This window comes from Ascaphus truei, chromosome 21 (assembly GCF_040206685.1).
Source record: "Ascaphus truei isolate aAscTru1 chromosome 21, aAscTru1.hap1, whole genome shotgun sequence".
Taxonomy (NCBI): domain Eukaryota; kingdom Metazoa; phylum Chordata; class Amphibia; order Anura; family Ascaphidae; genus Ascaphus; species Ascaphus truei.
The window spans coordinates 4,739,372-4,763,815 of record NC_134503.1 but is presented as its reverse complement, the minus strand read 5'-3'; the positions used below and the strand labels follow the sequence as shown (position 1 = coordinate 4,763,815).

General features: G+C 49.6%; 2 protein-coding genes across 4 annotated transcripts in view; one reads left to right on the top strand and one right to left on the bottom strand.

The window, feature by feature from the left end:
- Positions 1-20,371, bottom strand: part of NUP188 (nucleoporin 188) — a 26,792-nt gene extending 6,421 nt beyond the window's left edge. Inside the window, exons 1-33 of one of the 2 annotated variants that reach the window (XM_075578611.1) lie at positions 20,233-20,371; positions 18,203-18,257; positions 17,487-17,560; positions 15,948-16,032; positions 15,728-15,808; positions 15,593-15,637; positions 14,043-14,135; positions 13,721-13,843; positions 13,259-13,470; positions 12,749-12,863; positions 12,428-12,628; positions 11,542-11,631; positions 11,283-11,348; positions 10,885-11,004; positions 10,638-10,764; positions 9,387-9,542; positions 9,059-9,185; positions 8,826-8,913; positions 8,657-8,727; positions 8,075-8,189; positions 7,859-7,979; positions 7,538-7,604; positions 7,291-7,419; positions 6,579-6,712; positions 6,321-6,427; positions 5,964-6,170; positions 4,843-5,012; positions 4,692-4,761; positions 4,537-4,604; positions 3,998-4,190; positions 2,674-2,751; positions 1,658-1,740; positions 116-261 (exon numbers count right to left, since the gene is read on the bottom strand). In XM_075578611.1, the coding sequence (XP_075434726.1) occupies positions 116-261; positions 1,658-1,740; positions 2,674-2,751; positions 3,998-4,190; positions 4,537-4,604; positions 4,692-4,761; positions 4,843-5,012; positions 5,964-6,170; positions 6,321-6,427; positions 6,579-6,712; positions 7,291-7,419; positions 7,538-7,604; positions 7,859-7,979; positions 8,075-8,189; positions 8,657-8,727; positions 8,826-8,913; positions 9,059-9,185; positions 9,387-9,542; positions 10,638-10,764; positions 10,885-11,004; positions 11,283-11,348; positions 11,542-11,631; positions 12,428-12,628; positions 12,749-12,863; positions 13,259-13,470; positions 13,721-13,843; positions 14,043-14,135; positions 15,593-15,637; positions 15,728-15,808; positions 15,948-16,032; positions 17,487-17,560; positions 18,203-18,257; positions 20,233-20,264 (3,649 nt within the window). In that variant the 5' untranslated portion in view covers positions 20,265-20,371. The remainder of the gene's footprint in view (positions 1-115; positions 262-1,657; positions 1,741-2,673; positions 2,752-3,997; positions 4,191-4,536; positions 4,605-4,691; positions 4,762-4,842; positions 5,013-5,963; positions 6,171-6,320; positions 6,428-6,578; positions 6,713-7,290; positions 7,420-7,537; positions 7,605-7,858; positions 7,980-8,074; positions 8,190-8,656; positions 8,728-8,825; positions 8,914-9,058; positions 9,186-9,386; positions 9,543-10,637; positions 10,765-10,884; positions 11,005-11,282; positions 11,349-11,541; positions 11,632-12,427; positions 12,629-12,748; positions 12,864-13,258; positions 13,471-13,720; positions 13,844-14,042; positions 14,136-15,592; positions 15,638-15,727; positions 15,809-15,947; positions 16,033-17,486; positions 17,561-18,202; positions 18,258-20,232) is intronic. The other variant, XM_075578613.1, reaches the window with a different exon arrangement.
- Positions 20,296-24,444, top strand: DOLK (dolichol kinase). Of its 2 annotated transcripts, none has more exons than XM_075578615.1 (2): positions 20,296-20,427; positions 22,134-24,444. In XM_075578615.1, exon 2 carries the CDS (start codon positions 22,252-22,254, stop codon positions 23,815-23,817), a length of 1,566 nt encoding a protein of 521 aa, XP_075434730.1. In that variant the 5' UTR covers positions 20,296-20,427; positions 22,134-22,251; the 3' UTR covers positions 23,818-24,444. The 2 variants fall into 2 exon arrangements, with proteins under 2 accessions (XP_075434730.1, XP_075434731.1); XM_075578616.1 differs by lacking the exon at positions 20,296-20,427 and adding an exon at positions 20,441-20,577.

The window sequence follows — 24,444 nt, the reverse complement described above, 5'->3', positions numbered from 1 at the left end:
CTACTTAACATGGAGCCCTATAAGTTTATTATATAGTCTGGGATAGAAAGCAGTTGCAAATTCGCCCTTTTTGTAGGTTCCTGTCCCGTCTCCCCGCGGTTCTCCCGCGTCTTACCTTTCATCGCCTTCATTTCCAGCACGGAGATGAGAGCAGAGAAGACTCTGGCTTTGGTCTTTTCCATTGGTTGCTGATCGGCCTGAAGCACCCCCTCCAGAATCTGTGTCAAGGAGCGGAGGATGTCCTCAGGTGACCCCAGCTCACTGCCACCAACACACGGGCAGAACGTCAGCAAGGACAACAAGTTACCCGTGCAAACACTTTGATATAAGCGAGGGGTGGGCAACTCCAGTCTGCAGGGGCCACCAACAGGTCAGGTTTTCAGGATATCCCTGCTTCAGCACAGGCGGCTCAATCAGTGGCTCACTCAAAGACTGAGCCAACTGTGCTGAAGCAGGGGTATCCTGAAAACCTGACCTGTTGGTGGCCCTTGAGGACTGGAGTTGGCCCTCCCTTGATATAAGTGATGAAGGAAGTTTTCTGCCCACCTGTAACTTGGTAATAGGGTGTTAAGAAAAGGGTGTGGTGTAGTGGGGCGGTTAAGACACTAGTTAAAGCAGGAGGTCAAATGAGAATATTTCTGTCATCAGTCATGTTTTTAAATTTGAGCAGTGAATCTCCTAACACTCAAGTATTAAAGGTGGGTGAAAGTTTGGGCAAAATTAGCATTTGCTGTAATGGTCAGTTCCCTTCAGCCGTGGATTTTCATAGATCAGTCTCTCTAAGGGGCAGTCGCTTTTATTTTTCAATCACTGGAAATTCAATGCATTAAAATCCGAATTCGTAACCCAATGAACCCCCCTGTGCTGTCCCACACACTGCCTGGCACTCACCTCCAGGGCCCCTAGTCCTTAACCTGCCAACCCCCACACACTGACACCATGCACCCTTCCATCACAATGTAAACAGTAAGGAAGGGGGACGTGCTGGTCAATGGGGGAGGGCTGGTCAGTGGGGAAGAAAGGGCCTGTCAGTGGGGAAGTAAGGGGGGGAGGCGCTGGTCAGTGGGGAAGGAAGGGGTCAGTGGGGAAGGAAGGGGTCAGTGGGGAAGGAAGGGGTCAGCGGGGAATGATGGGGGGAGGCGCTGGTTAGCGGGGAAGGGGTCAGCGGGGAAGGGGTCAGCGGGGAAGGAAGGGGGTCAGCGGGGAAGGAAGGGGGTCAGCGGGGAAGGAAGGGGGAACGTGCTGGTCGGTGGGGAAGGGGGACGCGCTGGTCAGTGGGGAAGGATTCAAGCCACTAGCGGGTTAATGAGCTTCCACCCAAATTTGTTTCGTGCCCAAACCGCCTTCGTATATTCGTGTGAGAATGGAATTTTGGTATAAGATCCGCGCCCCGAATTGTAACGGATTTGCCCGTCTCTAGTAAGTGTAAGTCTCCTCCCAGCTGAGAGCGCTTCCTATGTGGAAGCATACAGGGGTACCGACGAGACTTGGCATACATTGCATTCAATATAAAGCTGTATATAACATACAGTGTTGTAGTATTACAGCCATAGGGTAAGGAACATGGGATACGCAGATTCCTGACAAATGTAACATGCCCAACAGGCACACATTACAAGCGTGGGGAGAAACTTTGTGTGTTACATGGGAAACTCACTTCTTCCACTGTCTGAGCAGGATGAGCAGCAGAGTACAGAGCATTGAGCCCAGCCGGAGACAGGCTGGCGTGGGGACCACAAGCTAGAGGGAGGGAGACAGGTTACAATGGATGCCACAGATACTGTAAGCCAGGGGTGGCCAACCTGACTGGGAGTCGGAGCCAGAATATACCGGGCCACAATAAGAAAACAAACATTAATACCTGTATACACCGACACAGAGCATAACCTGACCGTGTCAGTGTGCAGCGCTGGCAAGTTATACTCTGTGCCAGTGTATCGTGCGCAGTATAACTTCACGGCACTTTAACACTGAGTACATCAGGGGAGGGAGACTAATGGGGGAGAGGGGGGAGAGGATGACATGTGGAGGGAGTGGCACATGGCGGGGGGGGAAGAGAGGTCGTGACATGGGGAGATGGGGCAGCTGGGGGATTGGAGGGACAGTGGGGCGATTCCCCTACCTTGCTCCCCAGTCCCCACAGCCAGCCCCCACATTGAGCTCTCAGCAGACGGGGGTGTATACTCCCTGTACCGTGTTATGCTTGAGATCCCACCAGGGAGAGCTGGTCCATAGGAGCTCAGGAGAAAAACTGGCTAGGGGGCGCTCTGGCTTCTCCATGTCTCTATGGTCTCTCTGCACAGTCTGCAGTCAGAGGCCCCTGGTTTTGTTTTTTGTTTTTCTTCCCCCCCCTCCCAGGCCGCACATGAAGCACTGAAGGGCCACAGGTTGCCCACCCCACCTCTAAGCATTTAATAAGCAGAAGGGCTACTTTCATATCATATATAATCCCACATCTGTGTCCCTAACAGAGCACAAAGCGCTCTTCCCACCCCTAGTGCCCAGTTTGTGGTTTTAGCCAAGAAAGGAGTGGGGGATATAAGACGTTTCCATGACATACGGTTTGGTTTGTAAGTGAACGTCGCTCATGATTCAGGTGACAACGCCATGGCGTTTCTGCTCAGCTTGGAGGGCATCTTTTTAATCACTTCTCTAACTGCGCAGAACACTAACCAGAGCTTGGGTGCCTTGTAACGTCTCCTGGAACAGCTGCCGTCGTACCGCAGGGTCCGTCAGGTGCATTACATCCGCCTGCAGAGACAGCGGACATGAGAGGACGCGCGAGAGAGCGTTAGAAAGGGAGACCGGAGAAACTGACACTGCGACAAAGACCAGCAACAAGCTCAACGTACACAATGTTTAACCAGAATGACTGTTCACCAAACACTGACTTGTATAACTCCAGCCGGAGATTTCTACAATGAGCAGCGCCATGCAAACCTCCATGTAATGCAACCTGTGCCAATAACTCCTAGGCATCCTAATTCATGGGAGCTGGAACTAGGAACATGGAGGTTGCTGTAGCCGGGGCAGGTATCATGTTCCACTGCCCCGTACAAACTCCAACCAGGCCGCCTGCGCCCCATCTCCCGACAAAACCAAGGGGCGGAGTGAGAGAGCAGACAGGATGGGGCCGCACCGCCGCCTTTTCCACTTCCCACAAACTGCCCCCACGTTCTGCACCGGGCACAGCTGCCAGCCCCCGCGTTCTGCACCGGGCCCGGCTGCCGGCCCCCGCGTTCTGCACCGGGCCCGGCTGCCGGCCCCCGCGTTCTGCACCGGGCCCGGCTGCCGGCCCCCACGTTCTGCACCGGGCACGGCTGCCAGCCCCACGTTCTGCACCGGGCACGGCTGCCAGCCCCCACGTTCTGCACCGGGCACGGCTGCCAGCCCCCACGTTCTGCACCGGGCACGGCTGCCAGCCCCCACGTTCTGCACCGGGCACGGCTGCCGGCCCCCACGTTCTGCACCGGGCCCGGCTGCCGGCCCCCACGTTTTGCACCGGGCCCGGCTGCCAGCCCCCACGTTCTGCACCGGGCACGGCTGCCGGCCCCCACGTTCTGCACCGGGCACAGCTGCCAGTCCCCACGTTTTGCACCGGGCACGGCTGCCGGCCCCCACGTTCTGCACCGGGCACGGCTGCCAGCCCCCACGTTCTGCACCGGGCACGGCTGCCAGCCCCCACGTTCTGCACCGGGCCCGGCTGCCAGCCCCCACGTTCTGCACCGGGCCCGGCTGCCAGCCCCCACGTTCTGCACCGGGCCCGGCTGCCAGCCCCCACGTTCTGCACCGGGCACGGCTGCCGGCCCCCACGTTCTGCACCGGGCACGGCTGCCGGCCCCCCCCCCGTGGGTTGATACATTGTGATAATGTGTGTATGCTACTGATCTTGCATGTAGAACACCCCGGAAAGATAGTTCCTGCCCTGAGTGCTTGGGTGCAAAATGAAGGCGATTGCAAAGTGCTGGGTGAGTTTGGACACTCCGTGGATACTTACGTGGCTCGAGGCGATGATGAGTAACATGCGCCAGGCTGACAGCAGCATCTGATACTCAGAGGGCAGCTGCACTTCACTCTCCGTCTCCGCAACGCGACACACCAGCGAGTGAACGTACCGCGACCAGTACGTGAAACGCTTCTCCGCATAGAACTTCTTCAGTACGTCTTTCAGGGACTTGTCCAACGAGCCCCTGAGGGAAGAAGTCGTGTACACAATGTAGGAGATGTTATTGTCCAGGAGAAGAGCGGCTGCTACCCCCCCCCCCCCCCCTTGTCGCTTACTCAAATACACACGGGAACACGTGCTGGGTTATCTGTCACCGACTTACTGTATTGTAACTAACCTACTACAGCAGATTGAGCCACCTGTGCTGAAGCTGGGGTATGCTGAAAACATGAAATGTTGGGGGTGGGGGGGGAGGGAGGGGGGGGGGAGTGGAGGTGTCTTGACTTTAGTTAGCCACCCCTGCACTACAGTACAAATATCCACCTCTCACAGGCTGGGATTCCCCGCTCCCCGGTGTCACACACACTTACTTGACCACATAGTATATTTCCAGGCAGATAATTTTCATGATGAATGCACAGGTTTCCAGAACGCTGAGCTGCAAAGGGAGCGAGAGGAAGAGAGGGAGGAGAGATTTAACAGCCTGCACAAGCGGCCCATACACCCCCCTCTTTTCTGCACTCACCTCCAAAGTTTCCGAAGGGGAGACAAGAACACCAAAGAGAGGGCTGGTCAGATTCTCCCAGAACTTGGGCCTAGAGAGGAAATGTGAAGACCCCTTATTAGAAACATGTACCACACCAGAGGTATATTGAATGGTTCAGTTCCTCACTCACTTGGTCCTCAGAACGGTCATGGCGCTATCGCGACGGTCCTGCCACAGGGCGTGGAGGAACGCGATGGCGGAGCGATGCAAGAGAGGGGTACACCAGAACCGCTCGGGCTGCTGGCAGTCTATCAGGTCCAGGACAACCTGCAAACAGCTCCACTGGCCCAGCTTGTACTCCTGCAGGGGGGCGGGCATTAAAGAGGGGGAGTTGGGAGCAGGGAAGGTGATCAATCCATGACATACCACAAATCTCACATAATGCAGTATGGCCGCCTCCCCTCCGCGCGTCACCTATTGTGAGGCCAGCCACTCAACGTTAGAGGTTTCTGAGACTGCGGGTGTAACCGGCATGGCAGAAATGTAATATTTAAGGCTTTCAACAAGGGGGGGGGGGAATGAAGTTGTACTTTCCTGTGTTTTCCCCCAAAAAACATGTTGGTGTTGTTGTCTCAGACACATTATGTCTGTGCTATAACAGGGTTAAAAAGGAACCACTTAAAGTGTGTGTATGTATATTATATATATTATATACAAATAAATATACCACCTGTGAGCACATTCATATCTGCACCCCTGCCTTTCCCCATTATCTCTTAGCATACAGCGCTTCCACTGCAGCCAGGAATTCTGGGTAATGACATGCAAATAAGCACAGTGTCACCTTTTGCTTCATGTCCATTTTACCATGGAGCCCTATAAGCTTCTGCCTGCCGTATCTCACAGCTGGGATAAAGAAGTGCAGAGCCAGAAGCCCTACGCACAGACAGCCGATGCAACCTTTTGGGTCTCGTCAGCGAGGCGTGTTTATTGGCTTTGCAATGTGAAGCTGGTAGTGGTTACAACCAGACACCACACGTTACGGTGACAAACCGTCCAAATCTACAGTTTCTGCTAGAAATTCAGAGCATGCGGTTAACCAGATGCAAGGACACGGCGACCATCCCTACCATTCACACAAAGCCCAAGCAGGTATCCCTGTACCCAGGAAGGTCTGTTCAAAAAGACACTACGCTGATATGCTTCATTATACCCTTAATCCTTTCAGTGCCAGAGTCAGCAACATGTGCGGCTGTTTGCTTCGCCGCTGAAGGGGTTAACATTGAGGACACCCCCTTTTCCCCGCCTCACCTTTGACCCTTCGCTGGTGTCCTTCGCCTCCAGGTTGAGGAAGAGCTCGATGAGCCCCGGCTGGGTCTCCACGGCGACTGTGAGGAACTCCAAGATCATAACCTTGATGTACAGGTCCTCGATGCTGCACTGGAGGCGATTGAGGAAGGCGTCGCGGATGGCGGCGGCGTCACTCCCCAGGCAGGCGTACACCGACATGGGCGCCACCTGCAGACAGCGCCGGCCGTTAACACTGACAGCCGCAGCCAACATTTACAGGGGGGGAGCTGCCCCCTTTAGGGCACCCTCTTTTAGTGAACAGGAGGATTCATTCGTCACCCAATAACATAGTACAAGTACAGAAAGAGAAGCTCCTACCGCGGCCAGGCGTTTCAGCAGCTGGATAGCCAGCCGTGGCAGGGCTGGGTCATACTTGTGGTAGATGTATTTTGCCAGGACGGCGATGAGATTGTTGCCATGCGCTCCTGGAGGCGAGGATACAAAGGGATGTGGTAAGGAGTTTGCACGTCAGGGTATTACATGGCGAGTACACGGTGCTGTTCTGTAACAGCTCGAATTACATTACAACAAAGGCCTCTCTGAGACACGCAAGTAATACCAAGCGGGTGTACGCACCATGCTGAGTGAGGGCCTGTTCCAGGGGCGACATGCCGCTGGAAGGGGGCTTTAAGCGGATGACATTATTGGTGATGGAAAAGGCCAGTTGGACCGTCTGGATTAGCAGCTGGCCTTGCCCTTCTGATCCAGCGCTGGAACAGTGAGAGAGCAGAGTGAAGCACACTACGAGGGCAGGAGACAGCAGAGGAACCCAAGCACGAGGCATCGCGCCACAGGCAAGGGAGACGTTATCATGCATTACACAGGAGAAACACCAGGGGGCAGCGGGGGAGAAACATGGAATAAAGCCGAGTACTGAGCGTAACAAGGGAAAACAGAAGAACAAAACTACACAAGTTATCACTCAGGTTTGTGTTACAACGCATTATGACATTACTAAAGACATCTCATTATTGGGCCCTGGACATGTGACAGCTGTAACAAACCAGCTCCTGAGAAGTGACTGGGGAGTGAAGGCCATGTACAGCCAATAAGGAGACCTGAGCTTGATACCAGGCCTAGGCTGCCCTGGACAAGTCACTTTATCTCTGTGCGCCTCGGGTGGCATAGAGAGGTCTGCTGCAAAGAAGGTTCCGTGCCTCAAATGTTCTTACTTGCAAAGGACCTGAATACACAGGTCACAAATAGGGAAATCATACTGCCGGACACTGGAGTCACCCCATCTGTCTCATATCCTTTTACTGGTGTGGTTGGCTTGGAATTCACTCACCTGCCAGGCTGAGCTGCCATGACCGTGTTGATTGCATCCACGCCAATCCCCATAATGTTAATGACCGCCTGTCCTGCTTCAGTGTTCGTCAAGCTGAAGATGCACAAGGACTGCAGGGTTGGAGCACTGCTGGGACACACACACACACAAATCAAACACACACCGCAGCCCGTGGTGCAGATTTCTGGCCCTTGGAAGGCGACCAGGCAGAGGGATGGAGGGAGAAGTTAATAGGACCTCCTCTCACCTGCTGTGTGGATTGATCTCTGGACACAGGTTGAGGATCGCATGTATTAACTCCAAGATCAGGCAGCCTGAAACAGGACACAGAGTCAAGAGAGAAGGAAACGGCCACGTCTGCAAAACAAGTCATGGAACTGATCTTTTCTGTTGGTGGCGGAGCCTAGACAGCAGGGCGTTGGGGACCTGTGCACACGATACTGATCAAGGTATTGGATTATCCCTGCAGTACTGAATGGCCTCAGAAAGGCAAGCTGGTGATGGGTTTTAAGCCCATGCCATGCCGACCAGACAGGTAAGAGACATGTTCACACATCTGGTGACGTACCGAGGCGTTCTCTCACTCCGTGGGTGTTGTAACGCCAACTGTGGTAGTTCGGCAGCATTTCCCGTAGCACAAACAAGATGCAGGGCGCCAGCCCTTGGCTCTGGGTAATGCCCAATTGGCCCTGAAGATACAGACTATGTTATATTCACACACACACACGGTAAAATCAGAAATTAGGGAGGCACACACTTACTTTTTTATTTTTAGAAGACGTACCTTCACCAACGTAGTAACCAGGCGGAGAAAGGAGATGGTGACGCTGTATTCACCCTGAGACTGCTCGAGCCCCAGGAGTAGTGTCCCATACCCGCCGGCACTCATCCCTTCCGTGCTGTGTCAATGACAGAGACGTTAACGCACACAGTGAAGAACGTCAGGAGGGAGAGAAAAAGTAGCATTGAGACCGGCAGGGAACCCGATCAGAAGGTGTTGCCAAGCCTCGTTCTTCCAGCTAACATAAAGGCACATGCCAAGGCTTCTATACCTCAACAGAAAAGAAATGCACGGACGCACATAAGGCGGGGATTATGGCCCATATGTGCCAAGCAATGCTATCCCATAAGTCACCTTCCCGCGTCGGAAGACACCGTCCAGCCCATCCAAGGAAATGGGCAACAAGGAATCTTCTAGCGCAGAAAGGGGTCTTCTGGAATAGCGTGGCTCTGTAAACGACGGGCCTGCACGCCCCCCCAATGTTTATTCTTCATGTGACATTGTTACTATTATAATAGTAACAATGTGCGCTCCATGGATACTTCAACTTCCCCCATCACATTGCCTGCGATCCACAAGCGTTACCTGGTGGCGTGACTGGAGACTGGATTAGCAGCAAAGGGTAAGAACCCCGTGTGATGCAAATCTGCCCAAACCTATAAAAGGAAAGAGAAATGTATATATGCGCAGCCAACGCCACTGTCAGACGAGCGATAACCCCCCTCCTCAAGCGCATTATAGATTCCATACTCACCTTGGCTGGCATGCGCGTGGCTAGTACAGTCAGACAGTTGACACAAGAGGAAATTAAATCCATAGGGGGGCTCATTACAGTCGTTAGCCTGGAGGAAGAAAAAAATAGCTGAAAGCTCAGGCACCAATCTCTCAGGAAAACCTCCAGCGCTCTCTCAGCCTCCACGAGTCCATTCCTGTGTGCACATGGCAGGAAGCGTGACGTGATCATTCTGCTAGCTTCCGCACGCTTACCTCTGCAGCAGCATGTAAATCCGAGACGTGATGGGCAGCAGACAGTCTGCTATGGACAAGTCAATGCTGATGACCTTGTGGACAAGGTCGACGATGGGCTTAACTCTGTGACAGTGCTGGATCACATCTGGAGAGAGGGGTGAATAAGATATCAATCTGGGGATAGATTCGCATCCAGATATTTCAATTTTCCAATGCAACGCAGACTCGGGCAAATTCCCCAAAAAAGGGGGAGAAGGAAAAGCCACCGTAAAAAGCTCCAAGTTCACCGTACGTCCCATAAATGCACACACCTAAAACCTGGACTCAGCTCACGCGAGCTCCTCACCTGCTGTGGAGACGACATGGAGCAGCATCTCAATCTCGCAGGTGAAGAGGGTCCAGCTGCTGTAGGAGTATTCCCAGCGCACGATGATGCCACGGTCATCGGAGATCACCTGCCCAATGGTTCCCTGGGGGATGCGCAGGTTGGTTTGACCAAGTCCTGAAGGGATGAGCAGAGAAATCACATGCATCAGGGGATGGCCAACTCCAGTCCTCAATGGCCATCAACAGGTCAGGTTTTCAGGATATCCCTGCTTCAGCACAGGTGGCGCAATCATTTGTTTGCAAACTATTTTGTACTGAAAATACATCTTGGTCATCTCGAATCTAAACTAATGAACCATATTTTTAACGCCACACCTTGCTGTATAGCCTGTTTCTGGAAGCGTAGGACCCCTCCCCCCCTTCCAATGTGTTTTGCAACAAAATATGGGATATAGCATATCAAGAGAGAGGTTGCCAGCCTCGCTCCATAACTCAGCAAAAAGATTTATTGATTCCTGGGAGCCCTGGGTTTCACATTTCAAACAACAAATAAGGTTCTGAGCGGTATGAATCATTATTGGGAGATAGTAAGGAGGATGGGAGTTGCAGGCTGATCTGAGTTGCATACATGTGCTCACAAGAGATATTCTGTAACTGTTTTAATGATGCATGAAAATCAACAAATGTGATGTATTCCTTGTACCAATCTCGGGACATCCCCCCCTATTATTATTTAAATTTCTGTAATGTGAGAAGGGAGAAGGAGTGGCTCAGTGAGTAGAGACACTGACTGGTACCGAGTTTCCCAGTGTCGGCTCCTTGTGACCTTGGGCAAGTCACTTTTTCTCCCTGTGCCTCAGGTACCAAAAACAGATTGTAAGCTCCACGGGGCAGGGACCTGTGGCTGCAACATGTCTCTGTAAAGCGATACGTAAAACTAGCAGCGCTATGCAAACACATGCTATTATTAGTCATGTATTATTACCCTGTAAATTAAATTTTGATGTGCCGTCTTTGTTACGATTTCCAGATATGAAAATTATAAATAAAAAAGTTACAGAAAAGATACAGCTTGGAGCGCCGGGAGATTTTTCCAACGATATCAATTGGCGACAGGTCTCTTCTCGCCCCTCCGGACACCCTCGGTAACCTCATCCTAATATAATATTCCTGTTTGTTATTGAATCATTTTTGACGTGCCTTATTACCTTTACTTTTTGATGGACCGCAGCAGTACCTGCACAAATTGTTAGGAAGAACAGTTCCTTACCAAGCGCGTACAGGAGCTTAGGGGTACGTCTCCGCCAGAGAGTCTCATCTTCATGTGACAGAACATCGTGAGGTTTGTGTTTGTAATGCTCTGTATAAAAGGACATCTTATCCAGGAAGCTGTACACCTGGAAACAGAGACTAGGCTCATCAGAGGGCAGGGGCACACTAATACAGGGCTCCTACCCCGCAGCGTTCAGCAAAGGCTGCAGGCCTATTAAGTAAAGCCCCCTCTGGGACCCGCTCACCTTCTTGGCAGTGGACTTGTTGGAGACGAGAGCAGTTAGGAGCTGCAGGAGAGGGGAGAGACGATAAGGAAACATTCCACACACGCTGTCCAGCAGGATCCCCAGTCCTGTCGTGGGCTCCTAAGTGCCAGAAGAGAAAAGGAAGCAGTTAGTACCAACATCCAGTGTCGCACAAAGTCTGCGGTGCGACGTCTCCTGGTCCCAAATCCATGCACCAAACAAAGAACTTCAAGTGGCAAAAGCGTGATAATCCACCGACATAAATCATGTTGAAAGATTTTCAGGACGGCGGATGAACCATGGCACCTGATAATAAAGTGATCGGGTTTATGATGGGATCCTGTGGCTTTATGAAGAGGCGATTACTGGCACATAGGATAGGCCTCCGCCACACTCACCGTGCTCCAGAAGAGATCGGGGAGGTTCTTGGCAGCCAGCACTTGACAAGCGGTATCAATAACATCCTAAGGAAAAGATCACAAAACATCAGTTCAAGCGTCACACACACAATGCGCTTCTTCCGGCTCTCTGCTGCTGAAGTGGCCCGGAAGCAACGGACTCCCCTAGCTGGAGAAAGCAGCCGTTAGGAGGCAGTAACGGTACCTTCTTATCCGGTCTCCCACCACTAACATTCATACAGAGCCCACCCAGACTCACCTGCTGCTTCCCAGGGGTATTCTCCTCCAGGGAGGTGAGGACGAAGCACAGGAGGCTGTATATACACACACAGGCTGTGCTGGTTGTACACTGCAAGGCAAATACAATATGAGTAACATACAGCGGAGGTTTAACTGTGCCAGACAAGTGTGTAAGAAACGTGGAATGACCAATCCACATCCAAGCAGTATAAACGTATCCTTTTATTTCGATTGAGAGCAGTTAATTTTATGGTCACAAAAGCAGACCGCACACAGGATCGCCGCTGAACTGTATATTTTTTAAAGCATTCATGCAAATAAACATTACTGTTTAACTTCTGTCTTATAACCCAGTGACTACAGCAACGGACTTCTGTATAGTCACAAAAGAAGGAACCCAAATTGTGAAACGCCTCAAAACTTTTTGATATCGGTTATCAATCTGTCCAACATAATTCTGTATTAGAACAAGCAGCTATTACGGACCATCAAAATACGCCAATATGACCATATTTAAGACGCGCGTATAGTGCCCGCGACGGCAATGCGCAACGTCACCCGTCGCCGAAAGTTATATTTTGCTTTGCGGCGGCGCGGGCATACTGGCATTTGATTGGTTCAGCGGCTGTCACGAGACGACAGCCCTTGAAAAATCAAATATTGCCAGCTTATATAAGTGCACGCGGCGGCGGCAATGCATTTGTTTTTGGGCGCCGTCACCCGTCGCGGCACTATACGCACGGCCTTAGTAATCAGCCTTCAGCAATAAGGCACTTCACTAGCTGGTGATGTTAATGTGCCTTAGCGATGGAAGGGGTCTCATTGCAGTTGACCGCTTAGTAACAATGTGCCTTACAGTGTCCGTTCACCCCCGATGGGAAGCGGTGCGTGAATATGACACTCACGTTATTTTCGCCGCTGCCAAGCGCTCGCAGCATGTGCGTCAAGTACTGGAAGACGTGGAGCTGGATTGCAGTGCTGCCCATTTTGCGGATGTCTGGAGTCGCCTCCTCCGGGCTCAGCGTGTGTCGCAGCAGAGCCCATGCCAGGAGGACGGGTGCATGGTGTGGGATGTCCCCGAATGTCAGCAGGACGCTGTCCATGTCCTGTAAGAAAGGAATTGGTGCATGCAGGGTTAGTGCAACATCAGGGCTCGGGGGGGGGGGGAATAAAGGAAAAAGTTGCACGTAAACAAAAAGGGGGGGGAGACAAGGAAGCGGCTTTACTTTGCAGATCTGCCCTTCAGCAGCAAACGGGTGCTGCTCGATCTGATCGCTGAGAGCGCAGTCCTGCAGAGAGTCCATGTCCATCCCTTCCACCAGAATCAGGACCGCAAAGTACCTGAGGGCGAGAAAATCGAGAGACCTCAGGAGGCTGCAACTTGTGCAAACCCCTTATCTATGGAAGATGTTTCCAAGACATAATCTGTCCACAACCTGCATTCATCTGTGAAAGGCTTGTGATGGATCAAGTGGAAGACCTCGCTGGTACCAATCAAGCATCAGGAGTGGCCAACTCCAGTCCTCAGTCTATCAGCAGGTCAGGTTTCCCAGATATCCCTGCTTCAGCACAGGTGGCTCAATCAGTGGCTCAGTCGGCAACCTGTGCTGAAGCAGGGATATCCGGGAAACCTGACCTGCTGGTGGCCCTTGAGGGCTGGAGTTGGCCATCCCTGCCTTATATCAAATTCCTGTTTGTTATTATGTAACAGGGAACGCAGGTTAATCTTCTCATACCCGATTCTATCCACCAGGGGGTCCATGGTTTGCTCCACCAGGTGCCGGTTCTGCTGCCTGCGCCCGAACCCTTGCTCCTTGAACATTCTGGTGAACGCCAGCAGTTCCGCGGGGGAAATTGCGAAGTAGGCGTAGTACAGGAAGATGATCTCCAGCAGCATAGCCTGCTCCCGCAGGCACTGCGCAAACCAGCGGGACACCTGCCGCTCCGTCTGCCGACAGAAAAGGGACACGATAGCCAGCTTGCTCGAGAAGTTGGGTTACCAAGAGACGCACGTTGGAGCAACACGCCCCAGTCGACGGCAACACATGCTTTGTTTGCGTCCAATGGTCTGGCACACATCACTGTGCATCACAGGACAGAAACACGTGACAAAAAACAAAACCCAAAGCATTGCAACTCCGCGTACTGCAGCCCTCTTACGGCGAGGAAGAGGGCAAAATAAAAAAGCATGGCGGTACCATTAGGTTTCCATGTGTTTCCCACGTTGGCGCCTCCGCTCTGCAAAGATTTTCAAGCTGCTTGCGAAATGTGCCAATGAAATCCTTCTTCTCCAGGACGTCCACACATTTCATAAACTCAAGCTGCCAAAAATAAATGGAATAAATGAAGTTGCAGGAGGCTATATAAGAAGTGCTACATTTCTCTGTGCAATGAAACTCCCTTTACTTTGGAAAGGATTATGACAGAAGGGTTCAAAAGCATAAACATGCCCAACCTGCAAGAGAATGTCAGTATATTCACACACCACGCACTATACAAACATCTGGAAGGGACCCTTACCCTGTATGGGTACCTTTCATCCTGGAAAAAGGTCAGCAGGTGCAGGACGCAGCGTAGAATACATATCCTTTCTTCATAGTAATAATCTGCCATCTTTAAAAGGAAACAGCGTCATTGCTTTAGTATTAAATGCAGAGCTAGGATTTAGGTAAAGTGTTAGAAAAAAAAAAAAAGAAGGACTTCTTCCTCCAGGTGAGAGGTATAAAGAGCCCGTACAGGCAGTGTATGACCTGCAATACAGGGTTAGCCGTGACAGGGTGGTGTGTAAGCGTATATACATATGTGTACATGTATATAGGTATATGTATAGTAGTGGGTTTTTGTTTTGAGCTTGCAGGGACGGTGTGACACATAGTCCCTGCAAGCTCAAAACACAAGCCCACTACTATACGTGTGTGTGTGTGGTGTGTGGTGTGTGGTGTGTGGTGTGTGGTGTGTGGTGTGTGTGTGTAATGCAGGGACTGTATGTGTTTAAAAAAAATAATAATAATTTGAGATATATATCAATCACACAGAGAGAGAGACATACACAGAATCCTATAAAAAATATACTGTACAGGCAGTCCTCGGTTATCCGACACAATGCGTTACTCAAGATGGCTTTGGATAGCGAAACGTTGTAAAGCGAAACAAGTTTTCCCATAGGAACACTGTTTAAATGAAAGGTTTCGTTCCTGAAGGCATTTTTAACACTAAAATACACCAAATATTTTATGCCGGCAATAAGATATGCAGCACACAAATTATATAGTGTATATACTGTATTATATATATAATACAACATAATAAAAAATATATTATATAGTATAATATAATATTATATAGTATAATATTATATATATACGCTCTTACGACGCTTTGCAACATTGTTTATGTGAATGTGTATATATATATACACACATACACAATGTTGCAAAGCGTCGTAAGAGCGTTGGATAAGCCATTTTGGCGTTGTAAAAATGAATATAGGTATGCATTGCATAGCGTTGGATAAGCCATTCGTTGTAAAGTGAAGCGTTGTAAAACGAGGACTGCCTGTATACCAATACAGCAGGGCCCGGGTATACGGCGGGTTCCGTTTCAGGGGCCCGCCGTATAGTGAAAATCGCCGGAAAGCGGATCCGGCGATTTTCAGTTCTGTGCACAGAACGGCGTTTTCGCCGTTCTGCACATGCGCGGCCTATGGTCTGCGCGCGCAAACTACGGTATGCGCGCGCAAACTACGGTATGCGCGCACAGACAGCGGTCTGCGCATGCGTGAATGAGGATCAAAGATGGCGACCCCCTTCTCAATGCCGCCGTATCGGCGGATCGCCGAGAAGCGGGGCCCTGCTGTACAAGGAGAAGGAGAAGAAGGCTTTGAGCAATTGCTGCGAAACGTAAGACACGTGCAAGGGGAAAACAGTGACTGCAGAGAGGAATCAGAAAGGCAAGACCACAAATAAATAAATAAATAAATAAAATGTCCCCAGCAGAAAAAAGTGGCTTTCACATTCCCTTGTAAAGATTAAGCAGCCGAATGACTGCTATGGGTCAAAACGGGGACTGACCTTCAGCATCAAGGCCTGACTCTTCCTCTCATCCTGCGGCACCAACTGCAAAGAGGAACAGATCGGAAGTGGAATATTTGGCATACAAGCTGGTTGTCGGACATGGCTCCTGTAAGCACAGTGTAAACATCTTACCTTTATGGAGTCCTGTGTGCCCCTGTAATCATCCTGGAGGTAGCACTGTAACAGCTGCACGCTCTGCTCCTCATCCAGGCCCTATGTGAAAAGACAAACACAAAGGAATCTGCTCAAGTCCAATAAACAGATGTCAAGTGTGATGGAATCCCAGAACCGCCAGGGAAAGTGACTGTGAGGTCTCCCTTACTTCCTGTAATGTACAGGAACTTTTGCTCACCAGAAACTTGCTGATCCTCAGCCCCAGCTCCTTCAGCGCTGGAGGCACATTCTTGTTGGCTTTCACTCTGTCAGCTGAGCTTGTGCTGCAGAGATGGAAGAGCATTTTATTTACAGAGAATGAGCCACATAACGGTTATTTGGGGCCAGCAAACCTGCACACAACACAGAGAGATGCAATGTCACCAAAAATGGCCGCGCACACACCAGGTAAGAAACTCAGCAACGAGGTGTAGGTGCACGGTAGATTGGGGTAATAATAGAGGGGTAAGATCATAAAGTGATCAAAGTACCAGCACGACACGGCGGAATGCAAAAGAAAAAGGATTTATTGACACATCAGGTAAAAAAATCATGACGTTTCGGTCCCCAAAAGGGACCTTCCTCAGAGAAAGGTCCCCCTGGGGACCAAAACGTTGGGATTTTTTCCCCTGATGGGTTAATAAATCCCTTTTCTTTTGCATCCCCCCGTGTCGTGCTTAAATATTTATTAAAGCCAAATAAATCACTGATTAACTTGCATTCAAAGTTCTGTGAGTGCGGGAGTTCACGAACAAGATTATTTAGCCTTTGTGCAGTAGCGCCCAGGAAAGTTATTCTAGCTGGATGTGTCACGGATTATGGTGCGTGTGTGTCCGCTTTCCCTCCTCTGCTCTACATGCAACAGACGGACCACTCACATTCATGTGGGAGCAGGAACTTTGCCACGGGATCACTAAGCTGGCCAGAATCGGGACTTCAGATGCCAATACTTTGAACTGACATCTCTGAGGTTACATCACGCAGGTTCCCCTTGATTCTGCGGGACTGCTGTTTCCTTCTCTGCCTTCCCTGTTTATTCCATCGTGCCCATATATCTTACTACATGGGTTATGCACTTTTTCAGTGCGGTCTTTATTCAGGAGTGTTATATTTAGTCCACTTTCTATAGGCTCATACATATTTATAAAAATGTTTTACCAAAAAGTAATACATTGAGCGTTACCACTCGTTTTCAAGTTTGTCCTGGGCACAGAGTTATGATGACAAATTATACATGGTTACAATACACAGTTACATAAGTGAACAGGGTATACATTATATACAAGACCTTGCATGCACAGTTAAAGATAATATATATTATAGGCGTATGCAACAGTTACTGACCAGATTAAAATGCGTATGTAACAGTATGTACAGCGTATATAGGCTGGATGTCTCCTTGTCACATTTACATTTTGTGACCGGGCGGTCATGGTATGGATATCGGTATTTTGGAGACTATCACTACACCCGATGGAGGGCATTAGGCCAAGTTAGTCCGTGTTGCCTACTCTCATGTAGTGCGGACGTATGGATTGTGTGTGTGTGTTTTAATGATTTTTGCTTTGTATTTGTCTGTATAATAAAGTGATATTTCAGGGTATGCCAGAGTGCTCTTTTTGTGGTCTCTCTCTCATTTGTATGTATGGACACATACAGATTTATATGCCATACCATTTCCATGCTGCTGCGCACCGATAATATAATAAGAAGCGTTTGCCCGACATTGTGTCTGTACCTGGGAAGTTTGTAGTATGAAAGTCCCTGGAGGAGTCTCTCCCCGTATTGTTCCAGCTCTGCCTCGATCTGAGACTGGAACATAAGTGTGGGACAGGTTTATCTCGCACATCATACATATAGAACCTGCCCACTTTATATACATTTCCCGGCCCCGAATCCAACATCACCTCAAAACGTTCAACACCCCGAACCACAACTTTACGAGTAATACTATCAGTGTTTACTTTCAAACCTTTGCTAACAGTTACATTGACTTATACTGTGCAGTGTCTCTCACTGTACCAAACAGATTGTAAGCTCTTGGGAGTAGGAATGCCCTTCTCTAAATAATTAATGTAACGCTCTGCGCTCTAATGGTGTTCATATCAAACCGTGTCAGAATTCTCACACATGCAGAGCTGAGTAGTTACAATATACATGAAAATACAGGCAGGCCTCGGTTACCCGCCGGAATCCGTCCCGCAAACCGCCATCGGATAGCAAAACGTCGGATTGTGAATCCAATGTTAATCCGCGGCGGTGAGCGGCGGATAATCCGTTCGGCGGATAACGGATAACAAGGACCACCTGTAACAATAAATATTACTAAAAAAAACAACAACGTGATCCGCTAGCTAACAGCCTCTGTAGGTTATCAAATGCAGTATCAATTATTTAATTCATTACAGAAGTTGTGTGGGATATTACATATTAAGCAAAGAAGTCTGCACTCACCTGGTCTCTCATGGCCGACCGGCCAAGCAAAATGGTCCATAGTTCCCGACTGCTCCTGACAACAGATAAATTCAGCGAGTCACAAAGCTGCATCTTTCATGCATCATAGCTGCCCAAGGACACGAACATGGGTAATATCAAGCAAGCAGCTTGGCATACAGTGTAACCGTGTATAGGAAATGTCTGTGTGCTAGAGCAAGGGTGGCTGGCAAAATATCAAACCAGGAACTGCAATGCAAACACACACAAAAAATACATATATATTTACCTGAGTAAAGAAGCTATTTGAGGAACTTTGTAACTATTTAATGTTAACATTATCAAAAGGTACATCTCAGACAAACCAAGGAAACATCACACAATCTATCCACTTTGGCATCTTCACTGGGTTGTCTGTTTAGGGCAGAGGTAGCCAACTCCGGCCCCCAAGGGCCACCAACAGGTCAATGCCTGAAGCAGGGATAGTCTGACCTGCTGGTGGCCCTTGAGGACTTAAGTTGGCCACCCCTGGTTTAGTGTGTACAGAATAATTGTTCAGTTGAAACAGGGATATGACACAAATAAGTCAGGTTTCCAAAGAACTCTAATTTGTATGAAGTATGTGTAAGCGAAATACTTACACATACACTGAATATGCAAACATACATTCTGGAAACCTGGCGTGTTTGTGAATCTATTTATTGATGATCTGAAATAATATACTAGAGAGACAGAAAACTGCATTCGGAAAGTGCAATGTACATGTATAGAGTGCTTACATTTATTAGTAGTCACATATTAGATTAAGAGCAGGTTATGAGAGCCTTGTGGAAGAGGACAGGGGTTGTTTGATGACATGTTTGTGTAACCAGGGAGAGGGAGTTTGGGGTGTCGTTTTATGCCAGTAACACCGGGGTCACTTTATTCCTACAGCTGACCCCAGAAATTATAACCAACCATGAATATTTTTACCATCAGGGTGATGAGACCAGATCTATAAAACCATGAGGCAATATGGGTGTCAGGAGTTGGGTAACACTTATAACCATCACCATGTCTCTCTCCTGGGCTATTAGAGTTATAGGAGGCAGATGAAGTTACATGAGGCACCCAGGAGTTAGGTTACCTTGTGCAATGGGGCACCCAAGAGTTGGGCTTCTAGGTGCAGCGGGGCACCCAAGAGTTGGGCTTCTAGGTGCAGCGGGGCACCCAAGAGTTGGGCTTCTAGGTGCAGCGGGGCACCCAAGAGTTGGGCTTCTAGGTGCAGCGGGGCACCCAAGAGTTGGGCTTCTAGGTGCAGCGGGGCACCCAAGAGTTGGGCTTCTAGGTGCAGCGGGGCACCCAAGAGTTGGGCTTCTAGGTGCAGCGGGGCACCCAAGAGTTGGGCTTCTAGGTGCAGCGGGGCACCCAAGAGTTGGGCTTCTAGGTGCAGCGGGGCACCCAAGAGTTTGGCTTCTAGGTGCAGCGGGGCACCCAAGAGTTGGGCTTTTAGGTGCAGCGGGGCACCCAAGAGTTAGGTGACCAGGTGCTGTGTGGGCTCCCAGGAGTTAGGCGACTTGGTGCAATGGGGCTCCCAGGAGTTAGGCGACCGGGTGCAATGGGGCTCCCAGGAGTTAGGCGACCGGGTGCAATGGGGCTCCCAGGAGTTAGGCGACCGGGTGCATTGGGGCTCCCAGGAGTTAGGCGACTTCGTGCTATGGGATCCCAGGAGTTGGGTGACCGGGTGCTATGGGGCTCCCAGGAGTTAGGTCACCGGGTGCTATGGGGCTCCCAGGAGTTAGGTCACCGGGTGCTATGGGGCTCCCAGGAGTTAGGTCACCGGGTGCTATGGGGCTCCCAGGAGTTAGGTCACCGGGTGCTATGGGACCTCTGGGAGTGACACCCCCGTGTAGTTGTGCATTCACTGCCTCACAGCCTGTGCCCCTGGCCTCCGTCAGATCCCCACCCGATAGGCCTCCCCGTGTCCCGCCCCCTCCCGCCTTTATTTGAACATATACAGTCCCCCCTCCCGGCTCTGGGGCCTCGCCTCCCCCCGGGTCCTGCTCTTGTACCTCACATCCAGGCCCCCGGCCGCCGCCGCCATCTTCACACACAACCCCCCTGTGACACGTGACGCTCCCCCCGACCAGCGTGGGACCCGGCGCTGCTGTCACGTGACCAAACCCAAACAGCCGGAGGAAGTAACGCCGCTCCGTGACGTCACCGCCTGTCATGTGACCGAGAGATTCAAGATGGCGCCGTCCAAGGTAGGGAGCGTGAGGAGAGAAGGGACGGTGGATTGAATGGGAGCCACAGAGGGAACTTTACCCAGTACACCGCCACGTCCCCCCAACCCCCCGGGGCTCGGAAATGTACAGGGTGGAGTACACTGCCCAGCTTCCCCTGGCTGTGGAGAGGTCTCTGATCCCTGTTGCTGCCTTTGTTGGACACTTATTTATTTATAAAGTGTTTTTATGTATAAAAATGTGTTACCAGGAAGTAATTCATTGAGAGTTACCTCTCGTTTTCAAGTATGTCCTGGGCACAGAGTTATTATGGCAAAAAATACATGGTTCAAATACATGGTTACATTACGTGTACAGGGTTATACATTATATACAAGACATTGCAGGCACAGTTACAGATAATATATATTATAGGCGTATGTAACAGTTACAGACCAGATTAAAATGTGAGACAGCTTTAGTTTTGAAAGAACTTAAACTGGTGGTGGATGTGAGAGTCTCCGGTAGGTTGTTCCAGTTGTGGGGTGCACGGTAAGAGGAGGAGCGGCCGGATACTTTGCTAAACCTTGGGACCCTGAACAGTCTTTTGGAGTCAGATCACAGATAAGTGCTGCATGTGGTATGGGCGAGGAGCTTGTTCAGATAGGCAGGTAGCTTGCCCAGAAAGTATTTGAAGGCAAGACAGGAAAGGTGAACTTTGCGCCTAGACTCAAGGGATGACCAATCTAGTTCTTTGAGCATTTTGCAGTGATGTGTGCTGTAAGTACATTCTAGAACAGAACAAAACGGCATATTGAATTGTAGAGGGTATCAAGTTTGATAAGGTGGGTTCGGGGTGCCCAGCCATATACTATGTCCCCATAATCTATAATTGGCATTCGCATCTGCTGTGCGATGCGCTTTCTGACCAGGAGACTTGGATGAAAGTGATCGAGTTTATTCCTCTAAGCAACTCCTTGTCTCACATTTTATATGCGTATCTCATACAGAAGCCTCTAAGAAACAAGATATATTTTTAAATCTAAAAATAAAATGCATTGGGCGCTGGCATCTGTCCAGCTACTGAGTGGGCTGTACAACTTCAAATGGAATATCCAGCTTAATGTGTATTGTAATTATAGCACGTTGATGAAGTACATAGAATTTTATTCACGCACGCTTTGTCCATGTCCTGAAGAAGTTATATTGTGTATTTTTGGGGAAGCGCATGAAGGCAAAGTGACATTTTATGATGTAGGTTAAAGGGAGATTACAAGGAACTGCACCAAAATCTTACTACACAATGAACACAGTTTCATTTCAGGGAGACTTCTCTCAATTCAGAGACTAAATGATGGGAATGAAGCGGACTTGACATGTCTGCATTTATGTTCACTTGTACATGCTGAGGATCATTTATAGCCGCTCCGTTAGCTTTACCATTACAACATTTTTATTTGCTTCAGAACCTTCAAATTTAATATGTATGGAATCATTATTTTCTGGCAACAATTGTGTCTTTGCAATGCATCCAGAAATGAGAATGTTTGCGCATTTCATGGGTATGTCCTCATAATGTGGCCATTATTCATTGACCATTACATTGGCCACGATCATACAGAGCAAAAATTCCTATTTTAGATACTGTACATAGAAAAAGGAAGTAATTCCAGACTGAATTAATGCTTTCATGTAACATTGTTTTTTCTATGGGGAAGAAGCTAATATATGAAATATTTGTTTTGTAGGAATGATCAGCGAGAAAGCAGAGATCATGCAAAGTACAGGAACAGTTTACAGTGTATATAATCCGTGTTAACAGCATCAGAGGAAAGAACCCCACCTAGGCTGTAGCCTTCTGCCATCATGATAAATAAGCTAGTGGTAGCAGAATCTCTTGTGGTGTTCTGCATTATCCTGTGCATTCATGCCGTGGTCTGGGATCGCTTCTCCTGGTGCACTCTGGCCCTGGCTGTGCAGGCTTTTTATGTCCAGCACAAATGGGACCGTCTACTGCAGTCGGGTGGAGCAGTGTTTCAGTATCGATCCTCTGCCAACAGCGGGCTCCTGCCAGCCAGCATGATCATCCCACTGCTGGGCATCGTGCTGAAAGAGAGATGCAAGGTCTCCGGCAATGTCTACTTTGAACGCTACGGTGTGGTTGTTTCTGCCACGGGGATGGCTCTGGCCTCCTTTCTCTCGATCATCGCCTTAGGCATCACAAAACCTGTGCCGAAAAACACCTGCATAGTGTCTGGGGTTGCTGGCTGCGCCATCCTCTACACAATGAAGAATTCACTGGCAGTGTCTGAAGTCATTGAAGTTTTGGAGGTGCTCCTCATCTTTGTCTATCTCAGCATGATTCTTCTCTACCTGCTGCCGCGCTGCTTTACCCCTGGAGAGGCCCTGCTCATCTTTGGAGGTCTAAGCTTCGTCATTAACCAGCTCATCAAGCGCTCCCTCAGTGCGGTGGGTGGCAAAGCGGACCCAGCTGATTACCTTCTGTTGGTGGCACTGGTTGCTTTTGTGCTGCTGGGAATCATCTTCTCTGCCTTATTCTTCTTTATGGACTCCTGCACCTGGACCTCGTCCCTGTTTTTTTACCTGATGACGGCCGTTCTAGGCCTGGGGATTTTCATGCCCTGGCTGCAGTTCCTGATCCGGAGACACCCACTGTTCTGGCTGCTTGAGTTCTTGCTGCAAACCCGCACACGTCTCTATCTCCTGGCTTTCTGGACCCTCCTCGCTGTCGTTGCCTGCGCAGTGGTTCTATACCAGAACTGCAGGAAGTCCACAGAATCCAAGAAGCTTCAAGCCTCCACGGTGACCCGGAAATACTTTCATTTTCTTGCTGTGGCCACTTACATTCCTGGACTGATCTATGACCGGCAGCTGCTGTTTGTGGCTGCTGTTGTTTGCCTGGCGTTCCTCATGCTTTTGGAATATGTACGCTACTTCTGCATCAGGCCACTAGGGCAGACTTTACGAAGCCTGCTGACCATCTTTCTGGATGAGCGGGACAGTGGCCCGCTTATCCTTACTCACATCTACCTTCTTCTGGGGATGTCGCTGCCCGTGTGGCTGTTTCCCAGGCTATGCGCTGCATCTCTCTCTGGCCCCTCTACATTGCTCCCTTACTGCGGGGTGCTGGCGGTGGGAGTGGGTGACACCGTAGCATCTGTCTGTGGCAGTGCTCTTGGGGAAATCAAATGGCCTGGCACAAAGAAGACGTTTGAGGGGACAATGTTGTCTATCTTTGCTCAGATCATCGCAGTGGCCCTAATTCTTATCTTTGACAGCACCATTAACATGAACGGTGGTTATGTCTGGATACTGGGATCTATCACACTGGTGTCGCTGCTGGAAGCATTTACTACACAGATAGACAATCTCATCCTGCCCCTCTACCTCTATATACTCCTAATGGTATAAGGAGCCGTAGGGACAAATGTTTTCCTTGGGAAGGGAATTGGTACTGGCCTTGGTGTACAAACAGACTTAAATAACGTAACCTTTTAATCACAAGGTGCTGCTTCAGTTCAGAGCATTAAGGGTAGATACAGTCTCCAAAGCAATCATGTAAAAGCAGCAGCGATAAAGGCATGTGCGTTTTATTGAGGTCTTAATAGCACTCGACCTATTGTCGCCCCCTTCTGAAGTGTTGCCTTTCAGGACGCGTATGAAGAACTGCTTTACACTTGCTGCCCAAATTGTGCTGAAGTTTCTGCTGGATTAGAATCTTGTTTCCATTTTACCAATGGGCACGCAGAACAGGCTGGCGCTAAAGTCATCGCTGTGAATACAGACTTCAGAACATCTACGTCACAAAGAACTAAAACCATTCAAAACCAGAAATCTCAGGGTTAATCTCTCTGTGGGTATTGTTGGTGGGTTTTTTTTTTTACTTCCACCATTGTAAGTCTGAACACTCAAGAGTTATCTCTGCATGTCTCTCTTATGCCAAGATAAAATAGAAATTGCAAGGAAATGTATTTCTTTGCTAATTGAACAAATGTAATCTTTTGTGAAAGCTCAATAAACTTTTACCCTCCATCTCTA

Bases quoted from the DNA above. Each gene is read 5' to 3' on its own strand.
- DOLK (XM_075578615.1), top strand. From the start codon at position 22,252: ATGATAAATAAGCTAGTGGTAGCAGAATCTCTTGTGGTGTTCTGCATT.